At 41.3% G+C, this 15,403-nt stretch overlaps 1 protein-coding gene across 1 annotated transcript; it reads left to right on the top strand.

The window, feature by feature from the left end:
• The first annotated feature begins 1,502 nt into the window (after positions 1–1,502).
• Positions 1,503–14,749, top strand: IL10RB (interleukin 10 receptor subunit beta). The gene is made up of 7 exons (XM_061453715.1): positions 1,503–1,830; positions 3,893–4,016; positions 5,687–5,856; positions 8,037–8,200; positions 10,044–10,194; positions 11,693–11,850; positions 14,201–14,749. The coding sequence occupies exons 1-7, from the start codon at positions 1,785–1,787 to the stop codon at positions 14,411–14,413; spliced, it is 1,026 nt and encodes a 341-aa protein (XP_061309699.1). The 5' UTR covers positions 1,503–1,784; the 3' UTR covers positions 14,414–14,749.
• The last annotated feature ends 654 nt before the right edge of the window (positions 14,750–15,403 follow it).

Genomic DNA, 15,403 nt, shown 5'->3' with positions numbered 1-15,403 from the left:
CCAGGTATGGTTCAGGTTGGATGAGCCACAGAGAAACAAAAATGAGTGTTCAGATGCAGCAGAGTAGTTACTTCATTTTGCAGTTGGATAGTGAACTATACCTTTTAGCTGTTCCAAAGCAAGTATTTCCTGTAACTCAAGTGCGAAGTTAGTTTGCAGTATAGGGCCTGTGAGTGGATGGTTCCTCAACTAGACCACTTTTTTTCCTTTTTTTTTTTTTTTCTTTTTTCGTTAGCGCTGTTGCTGGATTACTCTGGAACCTGTTTTGCTGGATGGATTGCTGTGTTTGAGTCAGAGAACTGAGTTCTACATTTGTGCAGAGAAACCTGGTCAAGTGAAATAATGGGGACAGAAACAAGAATATTCAATCTTACAGAAGAGTTCTTACTGTGAATGAAGGCATTAAATATACCGTTTTATATATTTTTAGTATAATTATGTGCAATTATTGAATACTACACTTTAAAAATGTTTTTATGATGTTAAACTGTACACTGTAGTAACTGTTAAACATTTGTGCTTCATAAAATGAAAGTTTTTTCGTATCCCTGTCTAAATTTTTACTGTGGCTCTTACATGCTACATGATTATGAGCATGTACTCCTTATACTTCTAGGTATCACACCGCTGGAAAAAAAAAAACACCCAGCTTTTCTCACCTGGTGTTGCTCTGTTTAGGTACTGGTTTTCTTGCCCCAGTTTAGTAACCACAGCAGTCAGATATTCATTTGGTCAGGATAGCTGAGACCAGTTTCAGAGGTGCTGGAATGTACGCTGCTGCTGTACCTGCTTAGTTCAGAACAAAGTAAGTGTAAGTACCTGGTATCTTGAATCTTGAGTAGCTAATTATTTGCAGATTTACACATCTGTAGCATTCGTAGATGAAACCTGCACTCACACTTACCCTGCGCCACTGGGTGCAGCTGGTGTGCATATCTCCACAGTGGTTGGTTCCAGGAAAATTGTTCACATGTAAATGAAGGCTGGGGGGCTGTGTGCAGGCCCATTTAACGACAGGAGGTGACAGATGGGCTGGAAAAAAAGTCTATTAAACCCTCACAAAGAATTGGCATTTTCAGTTGGTGACATTAATCAGTTGAGAAACAACTGGTTTTTCTCTGTGATTAATAAAAATGCTCCCTCCTTCCCCCAAGTTTATGCTGATTTTGATCAGGGATGCTAAATGGTCTGGTAGAAGTACTAGTGTTGGCATCTGGTGCGGGCCAGATCCTGAAGATAAAAGGCAAACCTTTCCTCAGGTAACATTTGTACTGACTGCCGAGGAAATTTCACTCAAGGTCAGGTTTGACGCTGTTCATCGTCTGGCCTCTGTCTATGTGTTATTTATCTATCTATCTATCCACTTTGTAACGAGCTCCCACGTCCTGCCTTCCGAGCTGCCCGCCTGAAGATGCTCTTTAGCGATCCTAAGTATCCGAGCAGCCAGCACCGCCGAGATACTTAAAGCACAGTGCCCATGAGCCCCCGGGAAGGTTTCAGGAGCTGGATGTGCTTCTGCTGGAAAGGCTTTGGAACCGGCGGGGTGAGCCGGCCGCGGTGCAGGCCGTGTCCCCTGTTGCTCGGAGGCTATCAGCCCCGCTGGCGGAGGGTTGAGCCCCGCAGCTGGGGGCGGCAGCGGAGCCGTACACCGCCCCGCCCCGCAACGGGAAGACGGAAGGGTTTCGGGGCAGCCCCGCTCCTCGTCGGAGAGGGCAGCACCCGGTGCCATGGCGCGACTTCGCTGGCAGCCCCACTGCTGAGGGAACCCCGCGCCGGGAGCCGCCATGGCCGCCCTTCGGTCTGCCCTCTGTAGCTGCCTCCTGCTCTGCGGTGAGTCCGCCCCAGGCCCGGCGGGGGACAGCGGTGGGTTGCGGCCCCCTCGGAAGAGCGACCGTCCTCCCGCGGGGAGCAAGGGGGGAGGCGGCGGCGGGGGTCTCTAGAAGCGGCCGGCTTTGTCCTCCGGGGCCACGCTGCCTCGAGATTCCCAGGACCGGCTACTGCGCGGAGGGCGCCGAGGCGCCGGCTGGCTCCCAGGTGCCGCTGCCGGCGGGCTTTCCCCCACCTCAGAGGCTGTATCTGTGCAGGGAAACTGAAATTGCCCTTTGGACGCTGGTGCAAGTCCCGATGGTGAAAAGCGTGTGTGGAAGAGAAACCACGCTCATACAGGCGCAACGAGCTTGGCGCGGGAGCAGCGCTGCCTGAGCTGCCGGCACGGGCTGGGCTGCTCCGGCAGCAGACACTCAGCGGGGACGGCCACGCGTTCCCCAGACAGGCCGTGGCCGAGGCTGGGGTGTGCTATGAGCAGTGTACAAACCTCCCGCTTACAAAGTGTAAACCCACAGAAGTATATTCTCATCAATTTGGGTCCGCAGTGCCCAGTAAAAAATTGAGCTGGAGGCTTTTCAAGTAGGAAACACCATCTGGGAAGCGAACCTTCCAAGGCATCACGCTTACTGGGGATTTACCATCCCAGCTTCGGAGGGAGCTTCCTCAAAATGTAGGCAGCGCCCTAGCAAGGGTTCTTCATAGCAAGGACCACATCGTAGGGGACAGGAAAAGTCAGAGGCCTTGTACTAGCCAGATTTTCTTCAGCTGTGTTGTTTACACTGGGGCTTTGCAGTCCATTGTTACCTGCGCCCATCTTCCTTAGCGTCCTGCACACCTGGGGTTTTGCAGGGAGGAGACCATGTGGGAGCAGGAGGCTGGAGGTGCCTGCAGAGGGGCACAGTGTGTGCTCGGGCAGAGATCTCTGAAGGAGAGTGCCCGAGGTTGGTATGGGCGAGGGCATGTTTGTACAGGGATGGCATCTCTCGAGAAGGCTGAGGTGCAGGGAGGCAGGCAACTTCTGCTTTTATAGCTCGAAGTGCATTCAAGTTGATTTGTTGGGTGCAAGGCAAACATTGCAGGAATTGAGTCTGTGAAACAGTTTTTATTTAAGCAGGGTCTCGATTCAAAAATCGTCTGCTAAAGGTGGGTAAGCAACACATTAATTTCATGTATTTATGCATCAACTGTAGACATACAAGTTATTTATCTTAGAACGTGTGTCATTAGGTTTTATTCCTATGACATTTAAGCACTAGTCTGACCTGATGGGGATTTCTTTGCCTTTGCAAGTACGGGCCAAAATCTGTTTGATTTTAGTTTCAATATCAACAACTATTTTAAAATAATTAAATCATAATAGTAATGGTCTGTTCATCAATACTAACTTAAGAATTTCCTTTGTTCGGTTTCAATAAAGCAAGATAATTTTGTCTCCATCACTTGTGAAGAGTGCCAGTTAATGTTATATAGTGTATTTAATGGCTCTCTTGCCTTCCAAGGTAGTTTGTGTTTATCTCTTTTTCAAAAGGGTGGTTGAATAACAGCATATATAACAGCAGTGCTACTCCATGCAGTGATGACACAAACATGCTTATGGTGGGTGGATTTTTTGAATTATTTCAGCGTTATACACAGGTCTATGTATAAAGACTGTTCATGTTCCTCTTAAAAATAAAACCAAAACCAGCACATCAATCCCCACAGCTGTGTTATTTCCATAGTGCTAGTGAAAACAACTGATTTTGACAATCTCAGTGAGAGTTCATCCATGTAGCTTTATGGGCCCTGAGTCTTAGGCAGTAACAAGTTAGTCATGCATAATAAATGATGATATCATGAAGACTGCACTTACTGGAAATCACTGATGCTGGCTAACTTGTTTTTGTTGCACAAGGTCACAAGGAAGGGTATGCATCAGGATTAAAATTAATCACATTAAAGTCTGTTTTAAAAATGTTTCTGAGGGAAGGTAGAGAAAGGAGGCTGTATTTAAGTTATGGATGATTGAGAAGTGGGCAGAGGAACATATACTAAAATGTTTGTTTGGTTTTGATTGCTCCCACAGTATCTGGAATAGTGCCAAAACCCCAAAACACAAGGATTACTTCAGTTAATCTTCGTAGCATTTTACAATGGGATGCACCTAGGTTTTACAAAGGGAATATAAGTTACACTGTCCAATCTAAGAGGTAAGTGTGGAAAGCTTGCTTTCTTTAGTCCATGTTTTATGGCTGCATGTGTTGCACACCGGATGAGGCTTCTTCATTACATCTACACGCAGAAGTTCCAAGGTAGTACACTCCCAGTTAGTGGTTGGTCAGTAATCTACAATGATTGGCTCTTAGATTCTCTGTTTAAAGGCACAGTATGGATTTCTTTCACTACACGTTTGTGAGTAAGGGTCTCTGTGGGCAAGGGTCTCTTATCTCAAGGGGGTGTGATTTTTAGTATTATAATGGAGGCAGTTCCCTTCAGTAATGCCTCGAAAGTTAGTTCCATTGCCAGCTTCTTGTTAATGAGATATATGTCATTGGTCTGAGGATGTTACCCTCCTCCGGGGCCCTTTGGCCTTTGTTCATTCAGTCATCTACTCAAAACAAGACAGTTCTTCTAAACCTTGACAGATATTCACATAGTTTCTCCTGCGGTAAACTTCGATCTTCCTACTGCAAACCCAGCATTAAAGGCAGCTTTGCACATACTTCTTTTGGAACCAGAAACACATTTTAATGTTGGCTGTTATTAGCTGTCTGTGTGTTTTTTTTCTCTATCATGAAGCTGTTACCTGTGATTCAAAGACTTAGTCCTGCAGAGTGTTCAGGACTTTATCTGATCTTTCACTCCAGTAGCAGTTTGTTCTCTGCCCCCAATGCAGTCAGCTTGCCTGTGCCCTTAGTGGAAATGCCTGATGAACTGCAGGCTGGTGGCTCATCCATTCAGTGCCTTAAACTTGGGACACATTTTCTGAGGTCTCCTTTTGTCATTTTTGGTGGGTTGATTTAGCTTTGATTTGGTTTTGGCACTGTGTCGTTCCGAGTTGGTCCTTCGTGTTGGGAAAAGTGGTCTGTGCAGCTGAACCAGGGAAGGCGGCCACTTCCCCAGCGCAGTGGTGGGCTCCATACCTGCCTCTGTGCTTGGCAGCAAAACTGTGTGGTGGGGCAGAAGTCTTGTGTTCCTGCCGAAAGTTGAATTCTTTGGCCAAGACAAGGTAAAAGCCAAGACAGGATGTAAAGTGGAGATGGTGGTGCCCACAGGCAGGAGCCTTTGAGGGAAATCCCCCGTCTTAGTTGAATGAAGATTTTCCTGGGTTCTGGTAGCAAATACCTTTTGATCACTACATTCCTGCATGGGCTTTTGATGCAAACCAGAAATAGTATCATGTACTGAATGGTTGCAGTGAGTTTTCAGGCTCTGTTTTCTCAGGCTGTTCCTTATATGTGTATCTAAAATTTTCTCTGGCTTTTCCTTATACGCATATCTTAAAGACAGTTCTGAACAAAGTCCAAGTTAGACAGCAAAGCCATGCATAGCGATGCTGTCTTGATATTTGCAGACTTGTCTGATAACTACTGCCTGTTGAATCAAGGCAGTAAATGTCAATAAAAGGGCACCTATTTACTGTATCATAATTTTAATCTCTAACTTTATCATGGCTTAATAGATGCATATAAAATACTCAGTGTGTGTGTACACACTAGTAATGGTGTTTCTTCTACACTGGATCCAATTTTTCTTGTTCATGAGTCATAACTGGTTGTATTAACAAACAGATATTGCACTTTTCCAGTTAACTGAGAGGAAATATATTTATTCATGTATAATATAAACATCATAGCCATGTTGTTTCTCTTCCACACAGCATCAATTTACCTGGAGACACATACGAAAATGTGAGCACAAATTTGAGACTCACAGAGTGTGATGTCTCTTCTCTGTCTGCATATGGAGACTACATTTTACAGGTCCGAGTGGAGTCAGAAAATGACCATTCAGACTGGACGGCCATCAGATTTAAGCCAATGGATGACAGTAAGCATTTTTGTAATCTTCAGGAAAATCCACCATATTGCATGCTATTAATGCACCTTTACAGTTTGACTCCATAAGAAAACCTATAGCATGCAGATAATTTTTAAATGTAATTACATTGAACAATAGAACCTTAGTTGTAACATTTCCAGTTTTTGAAGGCAGAAGTTGCTGTCAGAAGGCACTGTAGATTCACTATAATAGCTAGATGATAGTATTGGTACTTGAAACCTCTTTTGAGGAGGTTTTCAAAAATGTATCTTTCCCTTAAAACGAGGGTCATATCAAAACAAGGGTCATATATATTTTTCAATCAGGGAGATTCAATCTGAGCCAAGGATTCAGATGTCCTGTATATCTCAGTAAGTTCAATTACTTTCTTTTTCATTGCTATGCCAGGCAAAAAGCTTTCTTTCATTTTTTTTGTTGAAAATGTCACAGAGAAAGGTTGATTTTTAGGTAAGAAATCTTCATTACACAATACTGCCATTCTTTTAGAGAAGCTTGACAGTCTTTCATGAGAAGTGATTTAGGCATTGCCTTGCATTAGAGTGTACAACGGAGATGTTAATCATGTTGCTGTCACCTGAGCTTGGGAATGAGAGGGTGGTTTTTACCAAGTATTTTGTTTTGTACGTTCTTACTCCACTCATAAGCAAAAATCAAATTATTTTAGATTACATAGTTAATGTTACCCAAGACTTTTTCCCCTCACAGCTGTTAATACAAAACGATTCATGAAGTTTCTGTTGCATCTCATATTTGAGAAAAAACTTTACATTTCTTTTTCTTCTCCTGTTCTGCCTCCATTTGCTGAAATTTCATCATTCTGTTCCTTGGATTTCAGAATGCAATTTTACAGTTTACAGCTTTGTTTTTCAAGATTCTTTTATTACCTCTCCAAAAGTGTAATGTTGATATAATTTAATCTGCCTATAAGGGAGCACTGAAACATAGTAACATCAACATTGCAAGTATGAGCTACAGCCAAAAGAAGATGTAATACAAAAAGCATGGGTGGATTTTCAGAGTAGAGAGCAAACTTGTAAATCATTAACAGAGTTGTAGTTTGACATATAATTGAAATAGTGTGTGGCCTTCAGAGCAGGCTTGGCTTTGGAAAGGCAGCTTATTCCTGAATGGGAAACTCTAGGTATCAAACTACTTGAAAAGAACTACCTGGGAGTACTGGCCAAATCTCTGAGGAGGACATGAGTATTTTTAAGGTCGCCATAACGGATCTGAGCAGGGTATCATGATCAAAATGTCTGATATTCCTTTCTGTGTTACTATTCCTATTAGCGCTTTTTTACTAAATTCCACTCTGTATTATAGGAATAGCCTAAGAAAAGCAGAGCAGCCAAGACCCTCCTCACATTGTTTTTTGTAAGCTCAACAAACCATTCATGACCTTGCATGAATGTATGGTTCAGCGAGCAATTTGTCTGAGGCTTTTTATTATTATTTTTAATTATAGAAGCACATATTTCTAGAGGAATGCAAAATCATCTTTTTTGAGCTTTTCCTTTCTTAGACCCTTTATAGCGTGACTGCAGCCAGGCAGAACTTTGGTGAGGCAGCCAGGGTAGAGATTTTTGCTGGAATTATAGGAGACTTTAATGGAGAGCTCATTTCTGACTAAGGTGAAGTCATGAAATAATTTAGGTAGCTGCACAAAAACATAATGAGGAAAAGCCATTTACAAATGGCAAGAATATAATATTCAGTCTAAGGAGTACAAGAAATGTAGAAATAATTCAAATGCTTCAGTTTTTCAAAATTATCACAATGAAGGAAACATTTAAACACTTCACTAGAGGTCTCCTCAGAAAAGACAGATGTTGCAGCAGCTTGGCCGAGAAGGAGAAGTGAGTAATAACCTATAGAAATAGTCCTTCCGCTCCCAGGAGTCACACAGCTGGCAAAAGGGAACTGAGTTAATTTATTCTATGGGAAATGTAGTCTGCAGTAGCATCTGTTACCTAACGGCAAAAATAAATCCCTTTCAAAAGCAATTCTGTAAGGAAAGGATTTATTTATGCCTGATCCATGATAGGAAATAACTTTTTTTCTGATAAAATTCTTTAAAGCATGACTTGTGATGGGTTGTATAAAAATGTCAAACTGAAAACAACATGAAACTGAATTCTGTTCTTCTCTTCCACTGTTCTCATGTATAGCCATCATTGGGCCACCTGACGTAAAAGTGAAGTCAGAGTCTGGGTCTCTGCATGTGGATTTCATAGGCCCTTTTGCTGAGCGTGACAACTGGCCTCTGAAGCAGTATTACGGTTCATGGAATTACAGGATACTGTACTGGAAGAAAGGCAGCACTGCTTCCGGGGTATTGTGACTCCATGATTTTGATTCTTGCTTTTCTTGGTAAAGTACCATACTGATGAAGTTCTGAAAGCTAACAGTGCTGAAATAAAAATGTATGTCTGCTAACTAGTGTAAGAAAGTCTAGTCACTACAACTGCTATTCGGAGCAAATGACAGCTGTGTAGTTAAACAGTAGCATTGATATCATTTGCTCTTTCCATAATTAGAACTAACTGCTACATTATGAGACTTTGTTCTCTCAGTTCAGTGATGTGTTTATCTGCGATGCAGGCTTCCTCATCAAATCCCTGAATTTCATACATACAAGCAAGGGTAAATTTAGAAGCTGTAATGTCAGCAGTGTCTGTGATCATGGTTACAAACTGACTTAGATTCAAATCCCATGTCATTCAAGTGTTTGTGTTCTTTGTGGGACTTTGGGCTTTGAATACCACCATGCATGAGGCTTTATATTAATTGTGGTCACCTTTACCTCTTCAGTTTCCATAAGTTGTAATTTGCTTCCTTCCTCTCATGGACAGCCTCTTCCACAGACAGATGTGTTACTCAGCTTCCCACAGAATGCATGAAGAAAGATCATAAATAATATATTAATTATAGGTCATAGGTTCTATTACAGGAAAAAAAGGAAGCCCTTTACTGGAAGATACCAGTCACAGTGTAATTAGTGCTTTGTACATCAGCAAATTTTCATATAATAGGACTCCACCACATATAATTGTGATTTGTATTTGTTATCCTGGAAAAATTCTTAGGCATTCAATTGCAGGAAATGAGGGATCATCATTTCCAAAAAACAGACTACAAGAAGTGAAGGTATTTCTGCATACGGGATGCAAACTTAGGCAAATATACAGAGAAAGTGAGAGGTTCAGGTATAATCTGTGCTTATAACACCTCAGAGCAGAAGTCTGGGAAATTTTATAGGAATCAAAGAAGCAGAAGGCATAGACTATGTAACTTCATAGGTTGTTTTTCAAATAAATCCTTGCTTATAACGTTAAAACTTAGCTATACAGTCTCCTCATCCCTGAGAAAAAAGCTGTTACTGCATAATGGGCATCCTCTAGGAGCTCCTATACTCTTCAGGAACCCTATAGTTGCATGGACATAACCAGTCATGCCTCTAAACAGCAAGTTGCGTCTGCTGGCAGTCACCTAATAGCAGCCAGAAAGTCAGTGATGTGAATGGTCTCAGAGCGACCACAGCTGATACCCAAGTAGAGTTATCAGCTATTTGACACAGGCAGGGAATCTCATTCTGCCTTTAAAAGCCTTGTTCACATTGCAGCTACAGCTGCTGGGATTTGTCCTACTAAATTATGAGATGTCCTACTAAAGGATGATCAGAGGGCTGGAGCACCTCTCCTATGAAGACAGGTGGAGAGAGATGGGCTTGCCCAGCCTGGAGAAGAGAAGGCTCTGGGGAAGCGTTGTAGCAGCCTTCTAGTAACTAAAAGATGCCTAAAAGAAATCTGGAGCGGGGCCTTTTAGAAGGGCAGTAGTGATAGGATGAGGGGGGATGCCTTTAAAACTGAAAAACGTGAGACTTAGATTAGACATTAGTAAGAAATTCTTTACTGTGCAGGTGGCAAAAGTTGCCCAGAGAAGTTGTGGCTGCCCGATCCCTGGCCAGTGCTCAAGGCCAGGTTGGACGGGGCTTGGAGCAACCTGGTCTCGTGAAAGGTGTCCGTGCCTGCAGCAGGGGGTTGAGACTGGATGATCTTAAACCCAGACCTTCCAACCCAAACCATTCTGTGATTCTAAATGTAATTGTAATTACTTAGCCAAATGACTGGACTCATGCTTTTCTTTTTTTTTTTTTTTGTATTCTCTGTTATTAGGTAGCTCATGTAGACACTAAACATAACACTGAAATCCTCTCTCAGTTGGAGCCATGGACGATATATTGTATTCAAGTGCAAGCAGTTATCCCCGAGTGGAACAAAACAGGGGAACTGAGTGAAGTGCTGTGTGAGCAGACAACCCACAACGGTAATACCGGGTGCAGCGCTGAAGGACACACACTGTAGGGAGCTGGGAAATGTGTAGAGCCATTCAGAATGGCTGTCAGTGTAACATGTGAAACTTCCAAAAATGGATGTGTTTGTTACTTCGGTATTGTTTGGTGGTTAATAGCTATGTACCTTTGGAGTGCAGGAATTGGAAACAAAGTGAAAGCTACAAGCAATATGGCACCAATAGCATGATGCTTTACTTCACTCCAGAACCCTCTATGTTCCTCATACTCTGCAAATCAGAGTTAAATGGAGCACGTACTCTGCACTAATCATTCTGTGTCTGAATTTCTTTTACCTTCAGCTGTATTTATTATCCTATGAAAGTCTTTGTTGTGTATTTGTCACTGAGAAAGGAATTGGCCCCTGTTTTGCAGTCTGCTTCACCTGTGGTGACAATGCCCATGCTTGTCACTAGGGTAGGCCATGCTGCTCTTTCTCTGTGAAACACAGCATGTCCTAATCAGTAATATGAACAAGTATTTTGTTCAGGCACTTTCATTCTCATTTTGAAGGTAGTTACGTAAGAAAAGCACTTCCCGACCATGCCACCTAGGCTGCTGTCTGTGGAGTCCAGCAATTAACCACCATGTGGTCTGACCCTGTTGCCTTAGCAGGGAACTTCATGTCCCCAGTTAAAGAAAGGATGATACACAGTATGTTTCTGAAAAAGTCAGTATTTCAGCTAACACGCCCTCAAATAACGTGAAAAATCAGAGGCAGAGGCACCACAAGAAGGAAGCTCTCTGTGGGAGCTGCTGGGCTAAGCTGTTTCTCTAAGTTTTTTTTCTTGTAAAATATTTCCTCACATATTTCTCCTACATGAATACTACCTGCATGCACTCAGTTGAATTGCATGTTGGTTTTGGTGGTGGTGTTCCTTGTTAGTTCATGGCTAGACCAGTGCTTAGCATGCATAGGTTGGTTTAAAACATTTATACAGGGATGTATGGACACATCTCAGTTCCCATTGCCTGTTGTGAAATCTCCAAGCATGCCTTTCTTTTTAATGGCTAAGCAGTTTTGAATGTTATGGTCATTTTTCCCTTGCTGCCCTTACTTTGCTGCCATTTTTACATGATACTGCCTTATGGATGCTTCTGTTGGTCTTTTTTCCTTTAATCATTTGCCTAGTCTTGCATGTAGAATCACCTGTACATATAACCATAAATGTCTACATATGCTGGCTTGTAAGGTTGTATTGAGAACTTCAACTCAACCTATTCAGGCTAAAAATTTAAGAGCTAATAAGTATTTTACATCTGAAAATGAAGACTTATTTTTGCAGTTACGATTTTGTGATAGTTTGGTTTGGGGTTTGGGGGTTTTGGGGTTTGTTTGTTTTTGGTTGGGTGGCTTTTGGTTTGATTTGGTTTTAGTTCCATGGAGAAAGTCATAAATTGAAAAGAATGTATCCAGAAATTAATAATCACAGGTTTAAGTTTGGTTTGGTTTGTTTTTATCTTGTCTTGCAGGTGTAACTCCTGTGTGGATAGTTGTGACCATTCTTATAGGATCAATGTTGGTCGTTGTGATATCTGTTCCTGTCTGTTTCTTTTTGGTTTTGTATCTGTATCGACTCACCAAACATGTTTTCTGTCCTTCATATGTTTTCCCACAACACTTGAAAGAGGTTTGTTTTCTACCTAACACAGTTAAAATTGGCAGAAGCGGTTGCTTTTCAAAAGCTTTCTGCGCCAAAACCTTTAGAGCTTCTTTTATTTCACCTTTTTTCATTTGCACCTGATTGTGAGCCGTCTGTAAAGTGCAGGCTGTTCTGAGGGGGGGATAGACTAGAAGGAGCAATGCTGGTTATCTGTTGTCATACAATTGTGTACAGTGAAACTCACTCTTCTGCCAAACACAAAAGCCATTCAAGTGAGTGTAAATGATGAAGTTGCGAACTTTAGGAAAAGCTGACAAAGGAAGGTACTTTTCTGTGTGAGAAAGGTAGTGGAAGTTAGTTCATTTAATATTTAATTTCTGGTGTTATAAGGTCATGCATTTTGTATGTATGTTATATTCCAAGTTCTGTGGAGCTGCATAGGCGTAAGTAGCAGTGATATTAGACTTCTTTTTGAAGTGTACTGATGTGTAATAAACTCTAAAAAACTGTCATCTTGAACCGTTCTGCACAGAATGGTCCAAAATGTTTAAAGCTGAACAATTTAAAAACCTGGCATAGGCTTTTATTCCTAAAGTAACTGCATAATTTTCAACGTGAAGCTTTCTACGGTTTAGAAACAAGATGTTTTCTTTCATTTTAAAATGAAGAATAACAGGTGTTAACCTTCTCTTCCTCTTTTGAGGTTGTAAACAATTGAAATAGTCTCCCCATCTCATTTTAGACTCAAAATTGCACATTGAAAGGAGGTTCTTTCACAAACACAGTAATGAGTTTTAACTTCAGTGAAGAATGTAGTGAAGTCTGAAGGTTCAAAATCAGTGAATGTTAGCCACTACTACTGGGGAATACCACTGACCCTTGTTACCCATATAGCAACATAAAAAGGTTGTATCAGAATCCCCTCCAAGAAACAAGGCTATAAAGATTGTTACATACGCCAAAGTTAGCAGCTGTGCTGAATTTCATAGAATCATAGAATAGTTAGGGTTGGAAAGGACCTTAAGATCATCTAGTTCCAACCCCCCTGCCATGGGCAGGGACACCTCACACTAAACCATGTCACCCATTTCCTGCAGTTTCTCTCATCCTTCATTTTGACTTGGAGTTCATCAGATGAAGGCTTTGCAGCAGACTTAGCAATTGTCTTGCACTTTAAGTTGAGCGCATGCTCAGTGCACAGTGAGAACCCGGAGCAGAGCTGCTGGGAAGGTAGCATTGCTCTTATCAATACAGGATGTGGTCAGATTTCATTTTGCTCACAAGCTTCTCACAAGAAAGGGAGAATTTTCATTTTGTGCTGGTGGGTTATAAAGGTAAATCAAAGTAATCAAAGTCAGTCGTGCCTACCTAAAATTACATTTATCAAAGGCAGTGGTTTCACTACATGAACATTTGAGATTGCAGGTTACTGACAGAACATTTCAAATCACAGTTTGCTAGAAGAAGGTCTAATAGTAACATTAGGTTATTATTGGGGGGGGGGTGGGGTGTATTTTGTAAATACAATGAGCGGGGCTCCTGATAGAGCATCTTGTTTCTTATGTAAAATATGCTAAAGTAATAGACAGGGGTCAGGTTACAAGAACACAACACAGTTGTACTCTTCCAGCCACTAGCATTAAAATGAATTGCCATTTCAGCTGACAAAGCAAGTGGTTAACATGTTATTACGATGTTGAGTAGGTGTGCAGTTCTTGTTGACATTCAAAATGTTGACAGTCATGACATCCTGTGAAGTCCATGTTGATTCTTGAGGTTCCATCTTACCAGTAGAACAGGGAGTGGGAGGAAGCTGTGATTTTCTGGTACTAAAATTAAGTCATTTTTCTCACTGAACTGCATAGCCTTGCAAAGTTCCGTCCCTCACCTTTCCTTAACAAAATGGTTATGGTTTATGTTGACATTTAAAGCATCACCGTTTGATGTCTGCACAGACAGCTCTCTGAGATGGCAGGAGCAGTTCACATCTCTTGAAGCTGTTTGGCAAATCTCTCTGCAAACTACTTCACCCACAGCCAAGTCACCATTTTTAGGTTTTTTGTTTCCAAACAAAACCTAGGTTTTTGGTTTTTGGTTGTTGTTTTTTGTTGGTTTTTTTTTTTAAGAAAGTTTATATTCCAAAGAAATCACTAACACCTAGGATATTTTCTTGCAAATAAAGGCACTTCTGCCTTGCTTCCAAGCCTTGCACAGGATGTTAAAGTGAGCAGGCAGGTTATTAGGTTGTTGCCGCTCTGAGACTTCTTAGGATTGAAAAAAGCAATTGATGTGTGGAAAATAATGTAAAACATATTTCTAAGCAAACAGGATGGTATGGCTGGTGCCATCTAACTCTCATTTCCTCTTCCCTTCACAGTTCTTGAACAAGCCTTCCAGTGGTTCACAGATTTTTTCTCCAGTCCCACAAGAAGAGCATCTCTTTTATGACAAGCTAACTGTCATTTCGGAAGAATCCAAAAGTCACAGTGATGAGAGTGGAGATGAAGCCAGCAAGACACCAGAGCACCTTCAGGACTCTGAACAAGAAAATTCTGATTCAAGAATAGTATCAGTTTCAGAAAAGGCCTGAATGCACTCCTCATACTTCACTCAGACCAAAGGAAAATCAAATGGTCTGTTGAACTTATCTTCTACTTGCTACAGTCTTAAGACAGTAAAAATGAATACATGAAGATGTGTACACAGACTTTTGACAGACATACTATTTTTTTGAGTACAAGAAACTTGACTATAAATGAGGAATTAAGCAATACATAATTTTTGCTACTGTTTGTAGTGGCTCACTTTTAATTTGTAGCAATACCTGACACTGTCATGACATTAATTTAATGAGCAATTACATATAATACTAGTTAATTTAACTTTGATGAACTATTTATTGCAGAAGTTAATAAAACTGAAACTTTATATAAGGTTTGTAAAAGAAAATCCTATTTTGTAAAGTAAGACCTGATCTGACTCATTTTTTATAATGAGAAATTGTGTGTATTTCTTAAGGATATCCCTAGTGGTGTGATCTTTTTATTAAATGTTTTTTTTACCTGATGCAAAGTTGTAAAGTTATTCTGATGGTATGAACTTGGTATGAATAAACCAAACACAAATACTCAGTGTGTTTTGCAGTGCAAGATGTTACTCATATCTCATTGCTAAGGATAATGGGAGTGTACCGGTGGACTGTTTGATAGCCCTCCACGTTCAGGTATTGCTCACTCCCCTGAGCCTCTGCCCCCCAGTTTCTATGGCTAATTAAATTTTGGCTGCCTAATCTAGAGTCCAGTGGAAAACTGCAGTTAAAGTGGGAGTTAAAAGGTAGGTTCATTTTATTTATCTACTGAAACATCGTCTTAGTTAACAACAAAAGAAAATCCAGGTTGATGTGACTCCCATATTACATAATATAATCTCATTGGCATGTGAAGGTTACATCCATGCTAACGCTGGGGCATAAAGAGTGACCCTTGCACTGTGTACTGATTTTGTGATGCGAGTCTTTTTGCGTGTATTATTACAGCAAAAGAGAGTGAAAAAGAAAATTCTGTCAGCAGAAGTAACGAGT

Source organism: Pezoporus flaviventris, unplaced genomic scaffold (genome assembly GCF_033815535.1).
Source record: "Pezoporus flaviventris isolate CSIRO_AGI_PZ_B2104156 unplaced genomic scaffold, CSIRO_AGI_Pfla_v1 ptg000015l, whole genome shotgun sequence".
NCBI classification, from domain to species: Eukaryota; Metazoa; Chordata; class Aves; order Psittaciformes; family Psittacidae; genus Pezoporus; species Pezoporus flaviventris.
The sequence above is the reverse complement of the archived record's forward strand: the minus strand, read 5'-3'. Positions and strand labels throughout refer to the sequence as shown.

Coding starts and splice junctions, on each gene's coding strand:
- IL10RB (XM_061453715.1), top strand. CDS start 1,785: ATGGCCGCCCTTCGGTCTGCCCTCTGTAGCTGCCTCCTGCTCTGCG. Junction 5,857..8,036: donor ATTTAAGCCAATGGATGACA/GTAAGCATTTTT, acceptor TCTCATGTATAG/CCATCATTGGGCCACCTGAC. Junction 8,201..10,043: donor AAGGCAGCACTGCTTCCGGG/GTATTGTGACTC, acceptor CTCTGTTATTAG/GTAGCTCATGTAGACACTAA.